General features: G+C 41.9%; 1 protein-coding gene across 3 annotated transcripts in view; it reads right to left on the bottom strand.

Annotated features, from left to right (window-relative positions):
• MBP (myelin basic protein) overlaps nucleotides 1-21,159 on the bottom strand; it is a 97,480-nt gene that overhangs the window by 48,763 nt on the left and 27,558 nt on the right. For all 3 annotated transcript variants that reach the window (XM_083747038.1, XM_083747039.1, XM_083747037.1), the window contains one exon: nucleotides 6,862-6,955. In XM_083747038.1, the coding sequence (XP_083603164.1) occupies nucleotides 6,862-6,955 (94 nt within the window). The remainder of the gene's footprint in view (nucleotides 1-6,861; nucleotides 6,956-21,159) is intronic.

The following is a 21,159-nucleotide window of genomic DNA, read 5'->3' on the forward strand; positions in this document are numbered from 1 at the left end:
TTTTTATAGTAATTATTTTCATTGCTATAATTGCTAATAAGAGAGTCTCGTGTAATTTTACCATACTGACCATTTATTGAGCTGCCTCTTTTAGCAGCTTAGGACACAGCAGTATTTAGTTTACTTTTATAGCTGGTTAAGATATTGTTCACAGGGGCAGTCCAGAGCCTACTTCAGCATGTACATGGAGATGATTTTTGCTTGTAACATCCCATAGGCCCAAATCATGCAGCTGATTCCCGGGGGGGGGGGGGGAGTCCTGGATGAATCACATGATTTTTGGCTCTCATATTTGTTCCGGAAAATGAGAATCCTTTGAACTTTGCACTTCTTTGAAGTTTGCAATGCTGTTCTCCAAAAAAATATCATAGAGGAAAGGGAATGCTAAATGTGAAAGGTACATACAATTCTTTATGTTAGGGATTGCTTGTGAAAAATGCAGGCGCGAGGCAAAACTGCATGCAGAAATTTCTATACCAGGCGAAATGTGCCTGGTGAATTTTCATGAAAACTTTTTTTCTTAATCACAATTTGCTACTTCTTATGACTAGAAAAAGGAGAAAGAAGTCAAAGTAGATGGATTTGTGCATCCTTACTGGTAAGCCTGACTGACTATGGCCAGTCTTACATGGCATGTCATGCTTCCTGTGCTGGCAGAGATCCAGCTCCCCACACAAGAACTTCTACATTTGTGCAGGAACACAGGAAGCTGCCTTAGACCAAGTCAAACCATTGGTCCACCTACTACTGACAATGACTTGCAGTGGCTTTCCAAGGTTTCAAGCAGAAGTCTTTCCCAGCTCTGCCAAAAGAAAGCAGGGATCATAATGGGGCATTAGTGCATGCCAAGTATTTGCTCTAGCACTAAGCTACAGCTCCTCTTCTCCTAAATGTTTTGCCCATGGAAGGACAATGTCACAGGGTTCTGGAGGTTACTAATTATTAATTATAATTATTCTAATAATTATAATTAATAATTAGTAACCTCCAGAACGGGACGCAGGTGGCGCTGTGGGTTAAAGCCTCAGCGCCTAGGACTTGCCGATCGAAAGGTCGGCGGTTCGAATCCCTGCGGCGGGGTGCGCTCCCGCTCCTCGGTCCCAGCGCCTGCCAACCTAGCAGTTCGAAAGCACCTCCGGGTGCAAGTAGATAAATAGGGACCGCTTACCAGCGGGAAGGTAAACGGCGTTTCCGTGTGCGGCTCTGGCTCGCCAGAGCAGCAATGTCACGCTGGCCACGTGACCCGGAAGTGTCTCCAGACAGCGCTGGCCCCTGGCCTCTTAAGTGAGATGGGCGCACAACCCCAGAGTCTGTCAAGACTGGCCCGTATGGGCAGGGGTACCTTTACCTTTACCTTTTAACCTCCAGAACTAATTATAAAGACTAATTATTCAACTGATGGAGCAAGCATTGCTTTTGCATCCTCCTGTGTTCAGTAAGCCACCCCCATTCTCAGCGATTTCTGAATCTTATTCAGAAATGAGATCAGTTATTATACAAGAATGGGCCTTTTCTGCAGTGGCTCCCCATTTGTGGAATGCTCTCTCCAGGGAAGTTCACCTGGTGCCTTCATTATACACCTTTAAACCAGGCAAAAATGTTCCTTTTTAACCAGGCCTTTGGCTGATGCACACCCAATGCCCTTTTAAAATGTGCTTGGGGAGATTTATTGGGTTGTTTTTATTTTTATTTCGTATGTCGTGTTTTTATGTTGCGATTTTACCCCGTGAATCGCCCTGATTCACGAAGCAGACGAGGGACTGCAAGTCATGCTACATTTCTTAATTCACACTTGCTGGTGAACGAGTTGCCCTTTCCTTGATTTGTAATCTTAAAAAGGAAGCTGTGCTTCAAATGGCTTCTTTATGCACAGGCTGCCATTGCTGTAATGTGCAGTGGAAGAATGAGGCTCAAGTCCACAGAAAAGCACCAAGTGGCTCGGCGTGCTAGTAGCAGAGACTGAACCAGTTTGGGAGGGGACTGGTTCTTAAGCGCTGCTACAATAGAGGGTCTTTATAAAGTCCCTGCTGAGCTGTGCATTCAGAATACCCTGATAAATCAGGCGTTTCACTGGAGCCATAAAAAGCGATGAGAGGAGCATAGGGAAGGCACTAGAGAGCGATCGTCCTCTGAATGCTGCTGAAATAAAGGAGAGCATTATCAAGGATCCGCTGCGATACCCACAAGGAACTGCCGTCTTGTCGCCACCAGGATGTTTCTGCACTAGTGTCACTGTATGGAGATGGAAAATACTAGTTCTTTTCACTTCCCTCTTTCAATTTCAATTTTTTTTAAAAAAACCACCCCCAAATGCCAGACACTAATTTCTGCTGTGGACCTCCTTGTCAGTCCTTAAAGAGACACTCCACGTGCCTATAAAACAAAACAAAAGCAGGTTCTCTTATACTAGATAAAAAAAGAATCCTTATTAATGGCCTCTTTTAGTGGGGTAGGACCGATATCGCCTGTTTTTTTCCTATCTGCATAGGATGTGTTTTTAAGCTTTCATTGGTTGTGTTTGTTATAACCAGTTTTAGTAGATATACAGTGGTACCTTGGGTTAAGAACTTAATTCGTTCTGGAGGTCTGTTCTTAACCTGAAACTGTTCTTAACCTGAGGTACCACTTTAGCTAATGGGATCTCTCGCTGCTGCCGCACTGCTAGAGCACAATTTCTGTTCTCATCCTGAAGCAAAGTTTTCAACCCGAGGTACTATTTCTGGGTTAGCGAAGTCTGTAACCTGAAGCATCTGTAACTTGAAGCGTCTGTAACTTGAGGTACTATTGTACTTACATTTCTATAAGTCATTCGGGGTCACGTTTGTGAGGAAAGCAACTACCAAAAAAATTCTCACAGAAGGTGCCCACTCTCCCTTAACAGAATATTATACCATAAAACTGGGCCAATGACACCAAAGGCTCATTTTCTTGTCGTTGTCAAATTAGCCTCACCAACTCAGGGAATGACCAATGACACCCCAGCAGATGATTTAAGTGGGATATAAGTGTTCAGGTAATCTCTGAGGTACCCAGGACCTAAGCCGTTACTAATAAAGTGGGTGTAAGCACACAATGGGTGCCATGGGCAGAAAAAAAGGTGACAGAGCTCTGTAGCAGTGAGTACCACCACACACACAAAAGCATTATTTCTACTATTTTTATAGCATTCACTTACTACAAAAATGTCTGAAAGCGGCTTACAATGATAAAAACATACATAATAGAGAAATGTAAAATGCAACAGAACGATAAAAGAACTTGAGTGACTAAATGTGCCCCTCTTGCACCAACAGAAAAAAAGGATAAATCGTGCCTCATCCTGCTAAAAGATGAACACCAATGCAAGCTAGGGTATCATCATATCACATGACTCCAGTTAAAAGCCAAATGCCTGGATGAACAGGGTTAGCACCTTAAAGTTGACAAAGATGTAACCAGGCACACATTTCCAAAGAGATCATTCTGCAATTGGGAGCCACCACTGAAAAAGCCCATTTTTGTGTTGCCACTCACAGAAGCTCCCTTGGAGGGGGCACACAAATAAGGGCCCCTGATGATTGATGCAGGGTGTAGGTAGGTTCGTGGGGAGAAGGAGTCCCTTCCCTGAGGTATTGGGGTCCTGAGTCACAGAAGGCTTTATAGGCCAAGACCAGCATTTTGAATCGAGCCAGGAAACTAATCAGCAATCAATGCTGTCTGCCATTGGGGTTATATGCTCAGATTTCCTACTTCCAGTTAAAAATCTGGCTGCTGAATTCTGCACTAGCTATAGTTTCCAAACTGCCTTTGAACGTAGCCCCCTGTATAATGCATTGAAATAAAACAATAGCATGCACCTCGTGGGGGGGAGGTGCATGCACCCCAAATCTACTCCTTTGTTAGAAACTCATTATTCTTATTTGCATTTTTAAAGAACTAAGTCATCAGATCAAAAAAGTAATACTATAAACCTGTATTCATAAGCAGAGAAGTGGTGGTGCTAACTTGCATTCTGCTCCCAATCTCATTTTATGCAGCCTCCAACACCTCCTCAGTTTGCCCCATTTCCCTATCCCATCTTGATTTTTAAGATTGTTTCCCCCCTTTCAGAACACTTAAAAGGGTCAATATTTTATTTGGAAAATATTCATAAATTATATATTTAAAAGTATTGATTGTGTGGCTTGGGGGTATTTTACTTTCTTGCTAATTGTGCTTCTTTAAATGTGCATTTTATATTTGACTTCCTTTAGAAATGTTTAGATTTTTTTAAATTAACTTTGCTGTGTTAAGTGTGCATTCTGTACATGATCACCTTAGTAGGATTTTATTTTGAAGTCTTTAAGATAATATTTAGTTTATACTAAATATAAACTAAATATTTTAGTTAATAATTTAGTTAATTACATTGCTTTGAATGTATATTTGGCTTTCTTCTGTAATGTTTCACTCTGGGTTGCTTCATGTGACATTTTAATGTATTTTATAAACCACTTAGAGATTTTTATCTTCAAAATACAAAGTGGTATAAAAAGGAAATGAATCATCATCATCATCATAGTCCCGCCAGCTGCCTTTAACAAATGATTAGACTTCGATCATCTCTCACTGCCTACATAGCACATTACTGTCAGAAATTATTTCCACTTCCTTTTCAGAACAATGTGGTCAGAAAAAAAATGCTCTTTTTATGTATTTGACAGTAATCCATTAAGTTCACTAAACAGATGTTACTTTTGATCACACTTGCATTTGATTGGCAGAATTACTTAAATGTCATTTTGTACAAATGCTATAGAAATTAATATTTCTGTATAGGATTAGAGTCTGTCAATTAGCGTTCCTTAGATTCTGTATATTGGTCACTAAGCATTGGGAATTGGCCAGTCCATAACAGCACTAGTAAAATCCTCACCTTACAATGAATAAAAACAGAGGAGGTTTATGCTGTGATCATGACACCACCTTGCAACAACCTCTCGGCACTCTCTTAACCAGAATGAGCTTTGTGTTGGTTTGTCACCATTTGGCATTAATGCGAAGACTTGTTCTCAAGGAACAATTGCGCTTACAGCTGATGGATGGAGCTGCCCAGCAGATCACTGTGAACTGCAATAACCTCACAGCCTTCATCCACTGCATGGCAACTAAACAGTGTCAGCCAATGAAAGAATTAATCAGGTAAGTTGCTGTGTCTCCATTTGCTTCCATTCGTGCTTGCTTTCCTTATCTTGTTTACCGTTGCTGGAGAATGGCAGTGAATGTGTTACATAAATGAACCGCATCAAAAAGCAGCCCAGATATAAGCTGTAATTGCCATTGCCATATCTACTGCATTTTATTTTATTTTATTCTGAGTCGTTACTCTAACATTCAACTAACTTTTACTCAGCTGACCCACTGAAATAAATGGATCTAAGTTAGTCACGGCCATTAACTCTGATTGCTTTACTCTGAATAAAGGTTAGTTCAATGCAACCCACTGTTTCCTGCAAAAACCTACCTCTTAAGAAGCAAAATATAAGGCGCAGTAAGTTATCAAGCACTATTAACGATTCCAGTATTTCGCTCTTTCCTCCTACATACTCAATCTCTTTCTCTCCCCCCCAAGCAGTTATTGCACTTGTTTCGTATAACTTTTGTTTTTCCTTATTATTGCGCCAACATATTTTTTAAATGACATATCCACAGAGCTTTTAAACTTATGAATTATGTTTAACAGTAGCCACTGTTGTAATACAAGAATATGCTGTTAAAGTGCATCATAACTTCCTATTCCCAGCTTTCTTTACCACTGAGCATAACTCCCATGTGTTGCAATTGTTGCCTCCACTTCTCTCCAGTGCTTATGCAACCGTCCTGAAGTTGTATTTCACTGTACATTATTATATACCACTGGATAATTATTTTGAAGTTCCGTTTCCTAACGCTGCTCCTAACATGGCCAGAACAAATGCACATCCCTTGCTCCAAATGCTATCTCCACCTCTTCTAATTTAATTGCTCTTGTCATCTACGCAAACTTCTTCTGCCACAACATTAGGGTAGGAAGATGTAAATACTCAAAATGAAGCCTTTCAGTCCGGGATGGGAAAGCTGTGACCTTCCAGATACTGTTAGGCTCCAGTAGGGCTAACAATTGGGGCGATGGATGTTGTAGTCCACCTGAGTGGAAGCATGCATAAGAATGGATTGTAAGTCACAATTATCATGTTGAACATTTAGAGCTATGTTTCCTCCTTAAGGGACGCAGCTGGCGTTGTGGGTTAAACCACAGAGCCTAGGAATCCCTGCGACGGGGTGAGCTCCCGCTGCTCGGTCCCTGCTCCTGCCAACCTAGCAGTTCGAAAGCAGGTCAAAGTGCAAGTAGATAAATAGGTACCGCTCCGGCGGGAAGTAAACGGCGTTTCTGTGCGCTGCTCTGGTTCGCCAGAAGTGGCTTAGTCATGCTGGCCACATGACCTGGAAGCTGTACACCGGCTCCCTTGGCCAATAAAGCTAGATGAGCGCCGCAACCCCAGAGTCGGCCACGACTGGACCTAATGGTCAGGGGTCCCTTTACCCTTTACCTCCCCCTTCTGTCCCTTTATTTTCTTCCTTTGCAAAGACATCGCTTGCCTCATCCCTAGCCAGTGCGCTGGTGATCAAATGATGACATACATACACCTGCCAACTTCACAGAAACTTTGCTTCTTTTAAAATGGCATCTAGTGCTACCTTCTACAATACGAAATATCATAAATAAAAGAAGCAATCTAGTGCAACACACTACAGTTGCTAAAAGAGGTGGGTGGGGCCTTAAGTGGTACACCAAAACTCTCAGCAAGTTTTAAGTGGGGGAAAGGGTTTGGGAACCACGGCTCTAATACTTAGGTCACATACCAAATACTTCGTTGTCCTCAGAGGGTTGCTGGGTGAGCCGGTCTGCTTTGGGGCTCGCTTTGTTTTCAGCTTCCTCCACTTTTCCTTCAGTGTTCTGAAAAAAATGTACATTACAAGAGTCAGCAAAGGAGCAGCTGTCAGAAATTATTATTCATCAGCAAATAGGCAGTTCTTAATTTCTACAGAGAAATACACCAGGAGCCAGGCTCATGCTGCTTTGAAGTCTGACCTCTAATCCTAGAAGGGACAAAATAGACTCTGTACATGTGCATAGACCCTGTTTATATCAATTCTTCACATGTGCTGGGGAGCCTAAAAACATGTCCAGAGGCTGACTCCTGGCTCAATTTTAAGCCCTGATTTTAAGAAACTGACAGAAAGACATTTACTGATGTCAGTTTCTGGCTCTCATCATGGGTCAATGGTGGCCGCTGCTCGCTGCCCTCTGACAATGTTGCCCAGCTGCATCTGGGGAGCGCACTGCATCCTGCTGTGCCGCTTAAGCCCGTGTCTGCCAACCTGAAAGGCAAAACAGGTGCAACCTGGGAGTGTGTCCATGCCAAGGACCAGCCTTGATTTGTGCTTGGTTCCGCCATAATTTGGAATATTGGCGTTAATCAAGAGGTGCTCATGGACTGGCATTTGGCAATGGGCTGCAATCAATCAGCTGCCGAAAGGACTGGGCTTAGTTCTTTGAAGGTATCTGATTATTATTATTTTTAAAAAAGCTTGGTCTTATACTCTAGTCCCATCTAGTCCCGCCCTCTACAATGCAGGAATATGTAGCTGTCCCAAATGGGGATCACACCTGCAACCTTGGTGTTATCGGCACCACACTTTAACCAACTGAGCTATCCAGGAGCACAGGAGGACACCAAGAGCCCACATGGAATAGGAAGCAGCACATTGGCCATGAAACTGTGAGAACCTAGTTGAAATTCTGACTTGGCCTTGCCATGCCTGCAGTCTAACCCACCAAATTTTGACTCTGGGAATGGCCGCAGCTCACCAGTAGAGCGTCATCTTTGCATGTAGGTCTCAGGTTGATCCACGGCATCTGAAACCCTGGCCAGCTGCTGCAGACAAGACTGAGCTAATGGTCTGACTTAGCATGAGGCAGCTTCCTATGTTCCTATGGCCCACCAAGCTGAATGTGGCCCTGCTAGGCTGGTTAGATGTACTGGATACAGAATGAACAGAATTAATGGGACATAGCTACACAGCGATTCCCCCTCTAGGTTTGGATGCTCTTATTCAGCATACAGAATCTTCACAAACCATACGAAGGCAAGCGGCCTGGCAGGTGAAGCACAGTTCAGAGGGCGCCCCTTCCAGATAATAACGTCTGAGCAAGTATAGACAGGAAAAGGAGAGCCATGGAGTGTTTAGGTCCATGGAGGGCTTTATATCTCAAAACCAGAACGTTGAAGTTGGCTCATTTGCTAGAGGGTACCAGATGTTGTGAGAATTTTCTACTACAGATTAGGATGTAAAAACCTAACTCTAATCCAACTGTCTATTTTTTCTTTCCCAGTGTCTTAAGATGTCTTGCAGTCCATTGCTCACAATTTAATGAAAAGAATAGGGAGCACATCTTCTAGTCTCTCAGCTGGCTGGAGAGATTCATGACCTGTTTGGGTGTGTTTTAATTACCCAAATATTATATGTGTGAGGTTTATATTAATTAATTTTATTCTAATACAAATGAAAATGGGAGCCTATCCACATATATATCTACACTCTCTTAAATCAACTACTTTATGAAGGCTACCAACTACGATGCAAAGTGTAGTCCTGTCAATGTCTTCTCAGAAGTAAGCTCATTGAGTTGAACAGAACTTACACCCAGGTTAATGTGCATTGTATTGCAGCATTAATGCTTATATCTCTGCTTTGTTGCTGCATGGACTAAGCAGGTTTTGCTTACTTCAAAGGCAGAGAACAGGTGGAATGGAACAGGCCACAGTCCGGTCCACCTCGGCTGACAAAAGCCAGCTGCACCTGACCTCAGGACCGCAGTTGGCCAAAGAAAGTTGTGGCCAATTTTTTAAATCCCAGAACGCTGCCTTGTCCAGTTTGGTCATCTTTCTTGGGTAAGGCCTTGCTCCCTGGGGAAGGGTCACTGTGGGTGGGTCAGTAACAACAACACACATGTTATAAAGTGTTATGGATTTGTTAAAGATGGCGTTTGTGTGAACATAGTCTGTTTTATGGAATTAGGTTGTGTATGGCATGCATTTGCTTTAAAAGACAAATGACAGCTTAAAAATTACTGGAAGTGGCTGTTTTGCAGCAGCCTTACTTACGTTGGCGTGTCAAGTCTCTTCCACATATACCCAGAATATAAGCCATTGTTCTCCAAATGAACCAAAGCTTTCTTGAGTTATTTCTGTCTCAGTGGTGCTTTGTGCATTCTTGTGCTATGGGAAATCTCTGACAAGAACTTGTCGCCTTCCACAGTGCTTCTCAGATGTTCTAGTGCTCTCTTGTGCTTGCTTCAGTATCTGCAGGATCTTGATCTTTTTAAATTCAGGCCTTGGGCTAATTTACATCTGATGCCCTTTTAAATGTTTGGTGGGGGGTGGGGGTGGGGGGTTACTGGGTTGTCTTTTTTATTTTTTCATATGTTTTTTTTTAATATTATCATTCTATGTTGTGAACTGCCCTGAGATCTACAGGTATTGGGCGATATACAAATTTAATAATAATAATAATAATAATAATAATAATAATAATAATAATAAACAAAGATGCCGGTGAAGCGGAGCATTTTGAATGATTTGTTATAAAAAAGCAGAATTAATGGGGGCGATTAATTTTGAATGCCAAAAATAAATAAATTATTGCTCTTCCTCTCTCTTTATATAAAAAAGCTTTCTAACATTACATAATAACACCTTCTGAGAAGGCTAGATTTCTCTTATCACTTACAGGGCGTTGTATTCAAGGAAGCCATTTTGTGCGCAGAACACCTTCTGCTCACAAAGCAGAACCTCCCTTCCCTCTCCTCACACTGTGCACCCCACCAAATCTCCCAGAGCAGAATTGGGGGAGTGCAAGGTATGTGAGCGTAGAGGAGAGGGAAGGGAATATACAATAAATAAATATTTCAAAGAGAAGGGAAATGTACAAAATGTACAAAAAGACGCCAAGAGATGAATAAGAAATTAAATGAGGAAAACAGTGAAGAGGGGAGAGATCAATGCAAATTTAAGGTGGCAAAGGGGATTTGCAAGACAACATGGAGCCTCAAATTACACAAAGTGAATAAGATCAGTGGGGAGGGGTCCCTAGATTTCAATTGTTCTTCTACAGCTCAGCTGGTTGGAGCATGGTGCTGATAAGGCCAAGGTTGCAGGTTCAATCCCGGTATGGGATGGTTGCATATTCCTGCATTGTAGGAGGTTGGACTACGTGATCCTTGGGGTTCCTTCCAACTCTACAATTCAATGATTCTCCTGTCAAAACAGAACCACATCCCAGTCTCTGTGCTTTCTCCATGTGCTTGCTTGCCATTTATATAGCTCTAAGTAAGTCATTGAAGAAGGAGGAGGAGAAGAAGAGGAGGAGTTTGGATTTGATATCCCGCTTTATCACTTCCTTTCAGGAGTCTCAAAGTGGCTAACATTCTTCTTTCCCTTCCTCTCCCACAACAAACACTCTGTGAGGTGAGTGGGGCTGAGAGACTTCAAAGAAGTGTGACGAGCCCAAGGTCACCCAGCAGCTGCATGCGGAGGAACGGAGACACGAACCCGGTTCCCCAGATTACGAGACTACCGGTCTTAACCACTACACCACACTGGCTCCCACTTGTCATCATGGTTATCTCTGATTTTGCAGCACAAGAGTTCGTGAGGATTTTCAATGGCTCCACCTCATTTCCCAAACTCAGGAAATAGCTGTAAGAGCAGTGCAGCCAACCTCCTGGGCTTTAACATAGAACTGAGGGTTAGATCCAAACTCAGGAGGCAATTGAAGCCCTTGGCCACTAGCAGGTTACAGGAAGCTGCCTTCTACAGAGTCAGACCATCAAGGCCAGGATTACCTACACTCTCCACTGTTAATGGAACATCTTAACCACTGCCACATACACAGCCCTGCCATTCACACTGACTGGGGCAGGTGGTGAAGAAAAACCTCTTTGCTGTGCCAGCTGGATCCAAGCAGGGCTGAGTGGAGGGATACTACCACCTGGTAGTGGATTGAATGTTTCAATCATTCTGCCTGTCATACATAGCTCATAGGCTTTGACATGAGTAAGTCTGGATCGAATATTATTATATTCAGGCAAGTTGAAGGTGCAAGGTGTCTGAGACTTAGTAGGTCAAGGCCATGATTTAGGTGAGAGACTAAGAACAAGTATGCTGCTCTGATGCTTCCAAGAGAAGTGAAAGAGACAAATTAATTCATTACACTGCTTACACACTTCTGACTTGACATTAGTACAGCCATTAAGCAATTAGGCAGAAATAGCCGAGAATCCCAAGATGCAGATGTATAATACAGGAATGTCATAAATAAAAGCCACTTTCCTGAATGAAAGACTAATTTATTTCAGCACTGATTTTTATGCCTAATCCTAACCCTTATCTATCATAGCCCTGAAGCTATAAACCTGTACATTCCAGAAGCAAGGATGTTTGAAATGCTGCAAGATCTAAACATCTGCTCTGAGTTTATTGCAGATTGCAGAGCAATAAAGCCTATAATCTTAAGAAGTTAGCAGCAGAAAATGAAAACAACAACAACAACCCTCCTCTGTGTTGTGTTCACAGATGGTATTGAAGAGTGTTTCTGGGATGACATGGGAGCATTAATGATTTGAAATTAAACAATGCTAATAAATGAACCAGCCATGTAACCAGTGTTAGAAACTGAGATATGAAAGCCAGGAGCTAAATGGCACCTTAAGCCTAGGTTATGGGCGCAACAAGGGAATGTCTAGGCACACTTTTTAATAACAAGAATACATTTTGAAAATGAATAACTGCAGCTAAAACATTATGTTCATTTTTCACATGGTCTAGTCCTTCCGCTGCCCACCTCCCCCTAATATTCTTAATATTCTTAATATTCCTAATATTCTCTTCACCAGTCTTCAAAGAGTAGCTGGAATTGGGGAGGCAGAAAAACCTCCTCCTTTCCTTCCACTCTGCAATTTTAATATGAAATCTTAGGTGCAGTACTGCACCCAGAGCTCAGAAACTGCTCGCCCTAATAAATTCCGTGTCGCAAAATGTGCCTGGAACAATGGGACATTGCATGTAACATTCCCATCTTCAATTTGTTTAGCTTTACTGATAAATTCTGTATTCAGGTGAGATTGCAGATATTGTATTATTGTGATACAGTAGGTTGAGATTTGTTTGCATCTGGTAATCTGGCAATCACAAGAAGTTAACGATGGAAAGTTTGTATCCATATGAAATCAGAACCAGGTAACATCAGTAACTCAATAACTCAGACCAAAATTAAATTATGTGCAACTGCATGAACCTGAAATTCTGAATTTTGCAGGGAAATCACAACATTCTCCTTTAGGAATGTGTCTGTATATTTAACAGATGTTAAAATAAAATGGGATTAAACAAATTGGAACAAAACGATATAAAACCAGAATGAATAAAAGTAGGAACAAACTTAAAATTTTGACGCTCTCTGATAAGACACAGCATTGTCTCAAAAATTTCCCCTTGTTGTAAATCACTACAGGAAAGGATGCTTAAATGTACCCAGTAATATTTAGAAGTCATCTGTTCATCACCTTGACTAACAGGCAGAGAGGCAGGCTATAGAGATGCCTTAAGGTCCCCTCCTTCACTTAACCACAGCCATGTATGGCAGCGAAATATCTGAAAATGACTGAGATTGCTGAGGAGGTGTCTTCTTCAGTCCATACTCCAGTCTTTCAGCCAAGCTAAACTTTCTGGAAATGTGGTGAATGCACTATTAACATGACACTGACAACTGACACTAGGCTGAGTATGTCTTTGTTGGGCTCTCAAAGGAGTCTAGGCCACAAATATGAATATTGCAATCACAATATTCTTTTAGAACTCGCTGAAGGACAATGCAGGCAGCCTCATAAAAGCCTACAGAATATAAACAACCTGAAAGTGATGTTCAATGGACACTGCAAAAACTCTGTACCTGTGTACCTGGGGGGAAAATAGAAGCTGGATAGATTTATAATGTGATCTCCTAAAGCCATCTATTACAAGTACACTACAGTTAATGCAATGGAGCGCTGATAAGGTATTTGTACCATACAAACACAAATAATAATAATAGTAATTAGGAAGCAGGGAAGGTTGGCTGGCAACTGGAGACACTGAGAGGCACACACACACACACACACACACACACACACACACACGTGTTTTTCAGCAGTTGGCTAATGGTGTAAAGTGCTTTTGATTGTCCAGAGGAAATTATTATTATTACTACTATTTATTAAATTATACAAACTCTGCAGATCTCAGGCAGGTTCACAACATAAAATTACTGGTGCAATATACAAACCACAAAATCCATAGTAAAATTAACAACAAACCAATACCCCCCCCCATTATACATTTAAAGGGGCATTGAGTGTTAATCAGCCCAAGGCCTGCTTGAAGAGGAATGTTCAGCTACCAGCACTAATAGAACTACAAATACCACATGGACTGCTAAGTTTCTTTAAGGGGGAGGGGGGACTGAGGGAACCAGCAAAGGTCTTCAGTGAATGTAGTGTGAGACAAAGCTGGACTAATTCTAGGGGATGGCTCCTGGTTCAATGAAAAACTTCCATAGTAGGAAGGTGTTTGCCTTTCTTCACTGGACTGCTCACCTGCTCTATCTCACCTGCTGCAGGTGAGCTATGGAGCTTCACTGGCACAAGGGTCAACTTCAAGGCACTCTCATAAGGGAGTGTCAGATCTGAGGCCTGGATGTTAGTAATTGCCATGCCTTGAGTGACCCGGCAGGTAAAAAGGGGATAATTCTGTCAAATTAATCTACAATTATATCCTAAAGGAAATTATTTCACAATGCTGGGGACATTTATTTCTTAAAACCACTATATAATTCTTTTTAGGCTGTTAACTCATTTATATGCTGCAATTCATCATCATTCTCCCTTGCCACCACATGCCTGGTGGAATTCTTAAGCACACCCTTTACCTCAATTCTGAACTAAACTTTTATCTGCAGGTCACTTCCATCCCTTTCATAAGCTCATTATTTTCCACAGTCATCTCAGAGTAAAAAAAGGAAGCAACAAGGCTTCCATGTTTGCCGTGCTAACAAAGAAAAAAGCGTTTGGTTCTCTACCTTTCTTATTCCAAGTATGAAGATGTTAGCATGTCAATTAAATTTCTAATTTATTTTTTTCAAAATTACAGCAATTACTATATAATGGATGAAAGATTTCCTAGCATTAAAAAAATGATTTTTCTATTGCACCAGCAGCATACACCCTGAAGTGAAGTGTTTGCTCAACATGAACATAATTTCCTGATGCTATCCTTTTCTCATTGCAGCAGGGACGGGGAACCTGTGGCTCGCCAGCTGTTGCTGAACGACACTACCTATTATCTTATTTAACATTATTTCAAAACCACTGATCATTTAAACAATCTCCAAGCAGTGCATAACATTATTATTAAATATACAATATAAAACCACCAATATAAAACCCGTAACATTAAAAGCAGCTTCAGAAAATACAAAGCTTCAACACAAATAACCAGGGAAGGCCAAGCAAAAATAGAAGTCTTTAGATGATGTGTAAACAGATGGTGCTTCCTGTACAGCAGGGGGCAGTAGCGGATGGTAAGGTTGGGCGGAGGCACTTTCCTGACCTCCCAGCAGGTGAGTTGCTGTTACTTACCAAGGTTTAGAGAGGTGAGGGCAGCACAGTGCAGAAGCTTTAGCAGGGGAACAGATTGGCTCTGCTTGGTGTGTTTGCACCTTGCTGACCTCGCCACCACCTTTCCCCCTCCCTCCCAGTAAGCAGCAGCAATTCACCTGCCTCTACCCCACCATACCACCTCCTATCAGCAACAGGAAAGATATCCGAAAGAATAGACACAGCAGTCAAAAATGCCCCTTTCCAGGTCACCGCTATACAATAATCTGCAGGTTGTAATGCCACTAATAGCATTTTTCCTGGTGACCTTTGCAGCAGGTCTGGAAAGTTCTTTATATGTTAACAACAAGACCTTGAACGGGGCCAGAAGCTACCAGCTCAACCAGTGCAGGAACCTCCACACAGGTGCCAGCTTTGCACAACCAGATCCCCACTTCCCGGCCACTGGTTTCTGGTTCAATCTCAAGAGAAATCCGAAATTGAGATTACCTATGTGTCAGTCACAGTAGCCAAATTATTCCAGGCCAGGAAAAAGCATAGTTGGTGTACCAATTGGAGTTTGTAACAGGTGCTCCTCACAACAGAGGCTACCTGAGTCCCTAGAGACAATGATGACTCTAGTAACACCTCTAAACTATACACCTGTTCTTGCACAGGGAATATAAATCCATGCAGAACAGGCAAGTTCCGGGAACCACCTTTCACTCAGTCTGTCTTATTCAATTTAAGTTTAATGGCCTTTCTCCGGACCCCCGTTGAATCCAGGCCCCAGTTGAGTACAGGCAGCGACTCTGCTGGTGTAACGGAGAATTAAAGCCAGATTTTATCACCACACCCCAAATCTCCAAAGGATTACTCCCAATGGCTTCCAACAGATATTAAATAGCATAATTCCTGGTTATTGGTCATGGTGGCCAGGATTGATGAGAATCCAGCACCATCTGAATGGCTACACTTCCTTCCTTCTTGCTTTACTATGTAAATATCTTTCTTAAAATCCTATAATCAAATAAAAGTAACTGATCAGCAAGTGTGTTACATTACAGAAGCTTATGGGCTTGTATCCAATACTGCACTAAGTAAGTGTTGCATCATTGGAAAGATTCCTGTGAGTGTCCCTACAAGTTTGCTACAAATCTGCTCTGGAGGGTAGGGGGGAAGCCCCAGAACAGACCAAGGGGGACATGGGGCGAGGAGAGAGGGGAAGCTGGGTTGCACAAGCAGGAATTCTTGCACTGACAGGACGTTGACTCAGCATTTCCTTAGATACAAGCCATGACGTGCAAATCATAGAGATATGCAACAATGCTAATGATTTATAAGGATTTCCCTTAGATTTAAGAAGAAACTAAAACCAGGTAGATGTGGCTAGCTAAATACTAAATCAAAAGCATTAACTGTTGCATTTTAGTGTTTTGTTTTGTTTATTTACAACAACAGTGGCATTTGCACAATATTTGGCTGACCTCAGAAAGTCGAGCAAGAAGAGAGCTTCATATCACATGAAATTTCCGTAGCAGCTTCAGATAAATATCTATGATTTCTAGCGAAGATGTGGAAATTGCAAGGAAATGATTCACCCAAATACCATAGCAGGGAGTGGCTTGTTGCCTTTCACTCCCAGGTGACAGCTGACTCATCTACAAATAGAAAGTCCTGTTCTGCTAGAAACAATCCATTATTTTTCGCCCAAACATGGTGTGTCATATCTATACAGTTGATGTTGTTTTCAAAAAAGTGCTCTTGTAAAGCTAGACTACAGGTTGAAACTTAAAAGAAACATATCTCACACGTCTCATTTGGTCAAATGCAACTCCAGAAACTATCCTGGGAAATGAAAGGGGATGTTTAATGACATCTTGTGGTTAAAGGAAGGTATCAATTTTAACTGCATGCCCAAAACAGCCTGTCGTTCTAGTTACCCTTTCTCTCATAATGTAATAGACATACCAATGGTCCATCAATCACGGGGGCCACGTTTTTAAGGCCGTTATAGCATTCCAGGATATTAATGTGCTATTTCTAGTAAACTCAAATTATATTTGAAAACAACGAATTCCAGACAGCAGTAACAAGTACATGTACCGACATGAGAAGAGCAATAGCAGAAAGAAGCCCAAGTTCATTTCCAGAACATACCCTACGGATAAGAAACATTTCAATCTTTTTTTCAGCTGAGCATTATTTGGTGACTGAACCTGTGGAGTAAGCTGTCTTGAAGTAAAATAGCGGATGGCAGCACAGTAAACACAACTGCTCCATCAAGATTAAGTTCTCCTTCTAGCAAGGCAGGCAAAGAGGGAAATCTAAAGAGGTGAAACCCTAACAGTGGAAAGAATTATGGAAATAAGGACACCCTCTCTAACTGAGCAAGGGAAATAACTTGGAAACTGTGGAAATGTATCTGGCGAGGCATATAACCTCCTTGGGATTAGCTAGCAAAAAATTGCATTTTGATCATCAGTTGCTGTTTTTTTAAAAAAAGAAAAAAAGAAAGAAGAGAGATTGATCAATTGCTACAATTAATAAGAGCTCTGATTTAGGTAACTGGAAAAAGCGGGAAGAAATTTGCTGAAAATGAAGGGGTGTTATTTTTGGATTGTTGTAAATTTGCCATAATATCTGGAACATTATAACTGAGGATATCCTACACAATTTATTGTGGGGCAGAAACACACAAAAATATGAAAAAGAAAATATATGAAAAGTGATTCTCTCTCTCTCTCTCTCTCTCTCTCTCTCTCACACACACACACAAGCACACACACACACACACACACACACACAGACTTATCTTAATGAATTTGCTATGAACTATGAGTTCTCTCTCCAGTTAAAAGTTATCCTGATGATTTTATTTTCAGATAGAGTGGATCTGTATCACATCTCTGCCACTGGTGAGAGACAATGTTTATCAAATGAGAGAATGTGGACATGGCTTATCAAAATAGCAATTGTCTTCGGCTAATTACACCTACCTATGCCCTTCTATGAGGACGCAGGTGGCGCTGTGGGTTAAAGCCTCAGCGCCTAGGACTTGCCGATCGAAAGGTCGGCGGTTCGAATCCCTGCGGCGGGGTGCGCTCCCGCTGCTCGGTCCCAGCGCCTGCCAACCTAGCAGTTCGAAAGCACCTCCGGGTGCAAGTAGATAAATAGGGACCGCTTACCAGCGGGAAGGTAAACGGCGTTTCCGTGTGCGGCTCTGGCTCGCCAGAGCAGCGATGTCACGCTGGCCACGTGACCCGGAAGTGTCTCCGGACAGCGCTGGCCCCTGGCCTCTTAAGTGAGATGGGCGCACAACCCCAGAGTCTGTCAAGACTGGCCCGTACGGGCAGGGGTACCTTTACCTTTACCTTTATGCCCTTCTATTCCATGAGGCGTCTAAGATTCACTTTCCAGATGTGACTCTGCTTTCAGCTATGGACAGCCCAAAAGTATCTGGGAAGCTCATGAGCATAATCTGTTTCTGATCAGGAAGACTCAGAGGAGTTCTGGTCACTCCAGCTCAATAAAAAAGTAGATGCAGCAGAGAAAGCTATCTGCATAGCATGCCCACAACAAAAATAAAAATATATACATAGGTGTGCACGTATGGGAAGAGGAGAGCAGAACAGGGAATTTGCCCACCTGCAAAAAAGACCTTTTGCTTCAATCAATGGTTTCATTTATAAAACATAGTCTATGTTTCAGTTTGATCATTCTTTCAAAGCCAGTGGAAAACTCAGCCGTATTATGCCTCATTACTTAGGAATCCTGGTTTGCAGTTTCCCAACATACTTCTTTTCTACCTCCTCAAATATCATCCATCAGATTTGGCTCATTAGATCTTCTGGGCAATGGGACGGCAAATAAAACACATAGAAGTGTCAGTGATCTGTTTAATACTCAGCGTCTTGTCTATTACACAATAAGAATGAGAAGAACTTCTAGAAAATCTGTTTCATGGGAATTAAGCAAACTTAAAAGTAGAATATTTTCCAATTATACCTCACAGCTAGGCCTGTTTTCTCCTCCAGGCCAGGTGGAAATATTGGGGACTCTACAAAGTAGGAATAGCCCTAGTGCCCCCCTATCATATCCCATCATCTCTGACCATTGTTCATGCTGGCTCAGGCTGCTGAAATTCAACAGCACCTGGAAGGCCCCAGACTCCCCCTCCTTGCTTTAGACTCCACTAGCTTCTATTGCTCTTCTCTTTGATCTTTTCTCCAGTTCTTTCTAGATTCTGATTCTGCATGTGTTACTGGAATACGATCACAGCATGTCAGTCTTAATAACTAATGAGCTGAATTCTGCTTCCAGTTGAAATTGTTATATCAACCCAGAAATCTGTGAGCAGATTCTTAAGAGATCTTTTGTCAGGTCTATTTATCATCAAAATAATGCGGGGAGTACCTCCATGTAACAACGGCTCTCCAGGGAAGTGGTTATTCCAGATCTGTTCCTCCCAAGAGGTACTTTAATCTTCCCTTGATTAATGACTTGCTGCTATAAAAGAAGCAGAAATGCTATTTGACTTGTATTGAACTGATGTCTCTGCAGGATTGGATAAATGCATTAGAAGCAGACACAGATTCTCCTGGTCTAAGAAATATTGCCATTAGAAATGGGTCATACGAAATTGCAGACCCACCGAGGCCCAGCTGAATGGCCAACAGTTCTTCAGCCTAAAAGGCCATACACCACAGACTTAAAAGGGTGAAAAACCATAACTGATGCCACCTCAGTGAACACATCTTCACTCCCTTCCCGCAACCCTTGCGTCTCACTTTCCTCCTATTTTCATCAGTGATGTTGCTTCTTTCCTCCTTCTCCTATTCAGGTTCGATAATCTTGGTGGGGGGAGGGGACGACAATTAAATTTCTCCTTCTGGTGATGCCAACTCTTCTTCTAGACTTCCTTGGCCTTAAACATGTGGCTGTTTCTCTGGGAAGGGCATGAATATGTTCATAACTGAAATTCTCATTCTTCAAGAGAATCATATGTGAACCATAACCTCATATGTGAGCTCATAAACCAGTCATAATCTTCCCTGCTATGGCACAGCAACAGTATCAATGGGGATTTTATTTTATTTTTTATTTCTTTACAAACATGGCGGCATAGGAAGATCCTGCTGGATCACACCAATGACCCATCTTCTTCAACATCCTGTTCTCACAGTGGCAAACCAGATGCCTGTGGGAACCCCTCAAACCAGGACCTAAGAGAAACAGCACCCTGACCACCTGCCTTTCCAAGCCACTAGCATTCAGAGGCATACTGCCTCTGACAGTGGAACATAGGCATCATGGCTAGTAGCCACTGGTAGCCTTTATATCTACAAATTTGTCTAATCTTCCTTTGAAGCCATCCAGGTTGGCGGCCACCACTGTCTCATTTGTGAGCGCATTCCATCGTTTAGCTAGGTGCTGCATGAAGAAGTCCTTTCAGATCCTCCAGCATTCAGCTTCATTGAAAGTCCATAAGTTCTAGTCTTAAGAGAGGGGGAGAGAAACTTTTCTCTATCCACTTTCTCCATGCTAGGCATCATTTTATAAACTTCTATAATGTCACTTCTTACTTTTCTTACTGTTTAGGGAAGCTTTTAATGTTTGACAGACTATTGTATTTTAATATTTTGTTGGAAGCCGCCCAGAGTGGCTGAGAAAACCCAGCCAGATAGGCGGGGTATAAATAAATTATTATTGTTGTTGTTGTAGTAGTTGTTGTTGTTGTTTCTCTAATATAAAAAGTGCCAAATAACACAACTTTTCCTCAGAAGGGAGTTGCTCCATCCCCTCGATCAGTTTGGTTGCCCTTTTTTGAACCTTTTCCAACTCCATAATATCCCCCTTTTTATGTGGGATAACCATAAACGTACACATCATCACCATTATTATTATTATTATTATTATTATTATTATTATTATTATTATTTTCACAATCCTTTTGTTTTGTTTTGTTTTAATGATCCTGAACAACTCAGTATCACCAGAAAAATTGCTCACCTCCTGGCCCGCCCCTAACTCTCGATCTTTTATGCACAAGCTTAAAAGCACATAGTGGGGGTAATTACCTTCAGACAGAAATGGCAGGGGGGAGGGAGGAATATAATTTGAAGAAAAAGAAGTTTATCAATAAGCCATGCTTTGGTTTCTGCAGGGCAGTTCATGCCATTTTTTAAATTTACAGTATAATCAGCCTGGATACAAACTGAAGTCTGCTGAATGTGGGAAAACAAAGCTTCCGCTCTCCCCATCACCTCTTCCAGCCTGAAGACCAAAACCACAAGAACACTGCCACTTCCTGTCTTGCAAAAACATCTCTTTCAGCTCCTGCCTTAATTATTTTAAGTACAGTGATCGAATGCTGCCTGATGGGAAGTCACCAACAACAAAACACACTTTATCTTAAACATTTGTACTTCAGAAACAAGACAATTTGAAGAGCGCTTTGCAAAAAG

Source organism: Podarcis gaigeae, assembly GCF_964106915.1.
Source record: "Podarcis gaigeae genome assembly, chromosome: 7".
Taxonomy (NCBI): Eukaryota; Metazoa; Chordata; class Lepidosauria; order Squamata; family Lacertidae; genus Podarcis; species Podarcis gaigeae.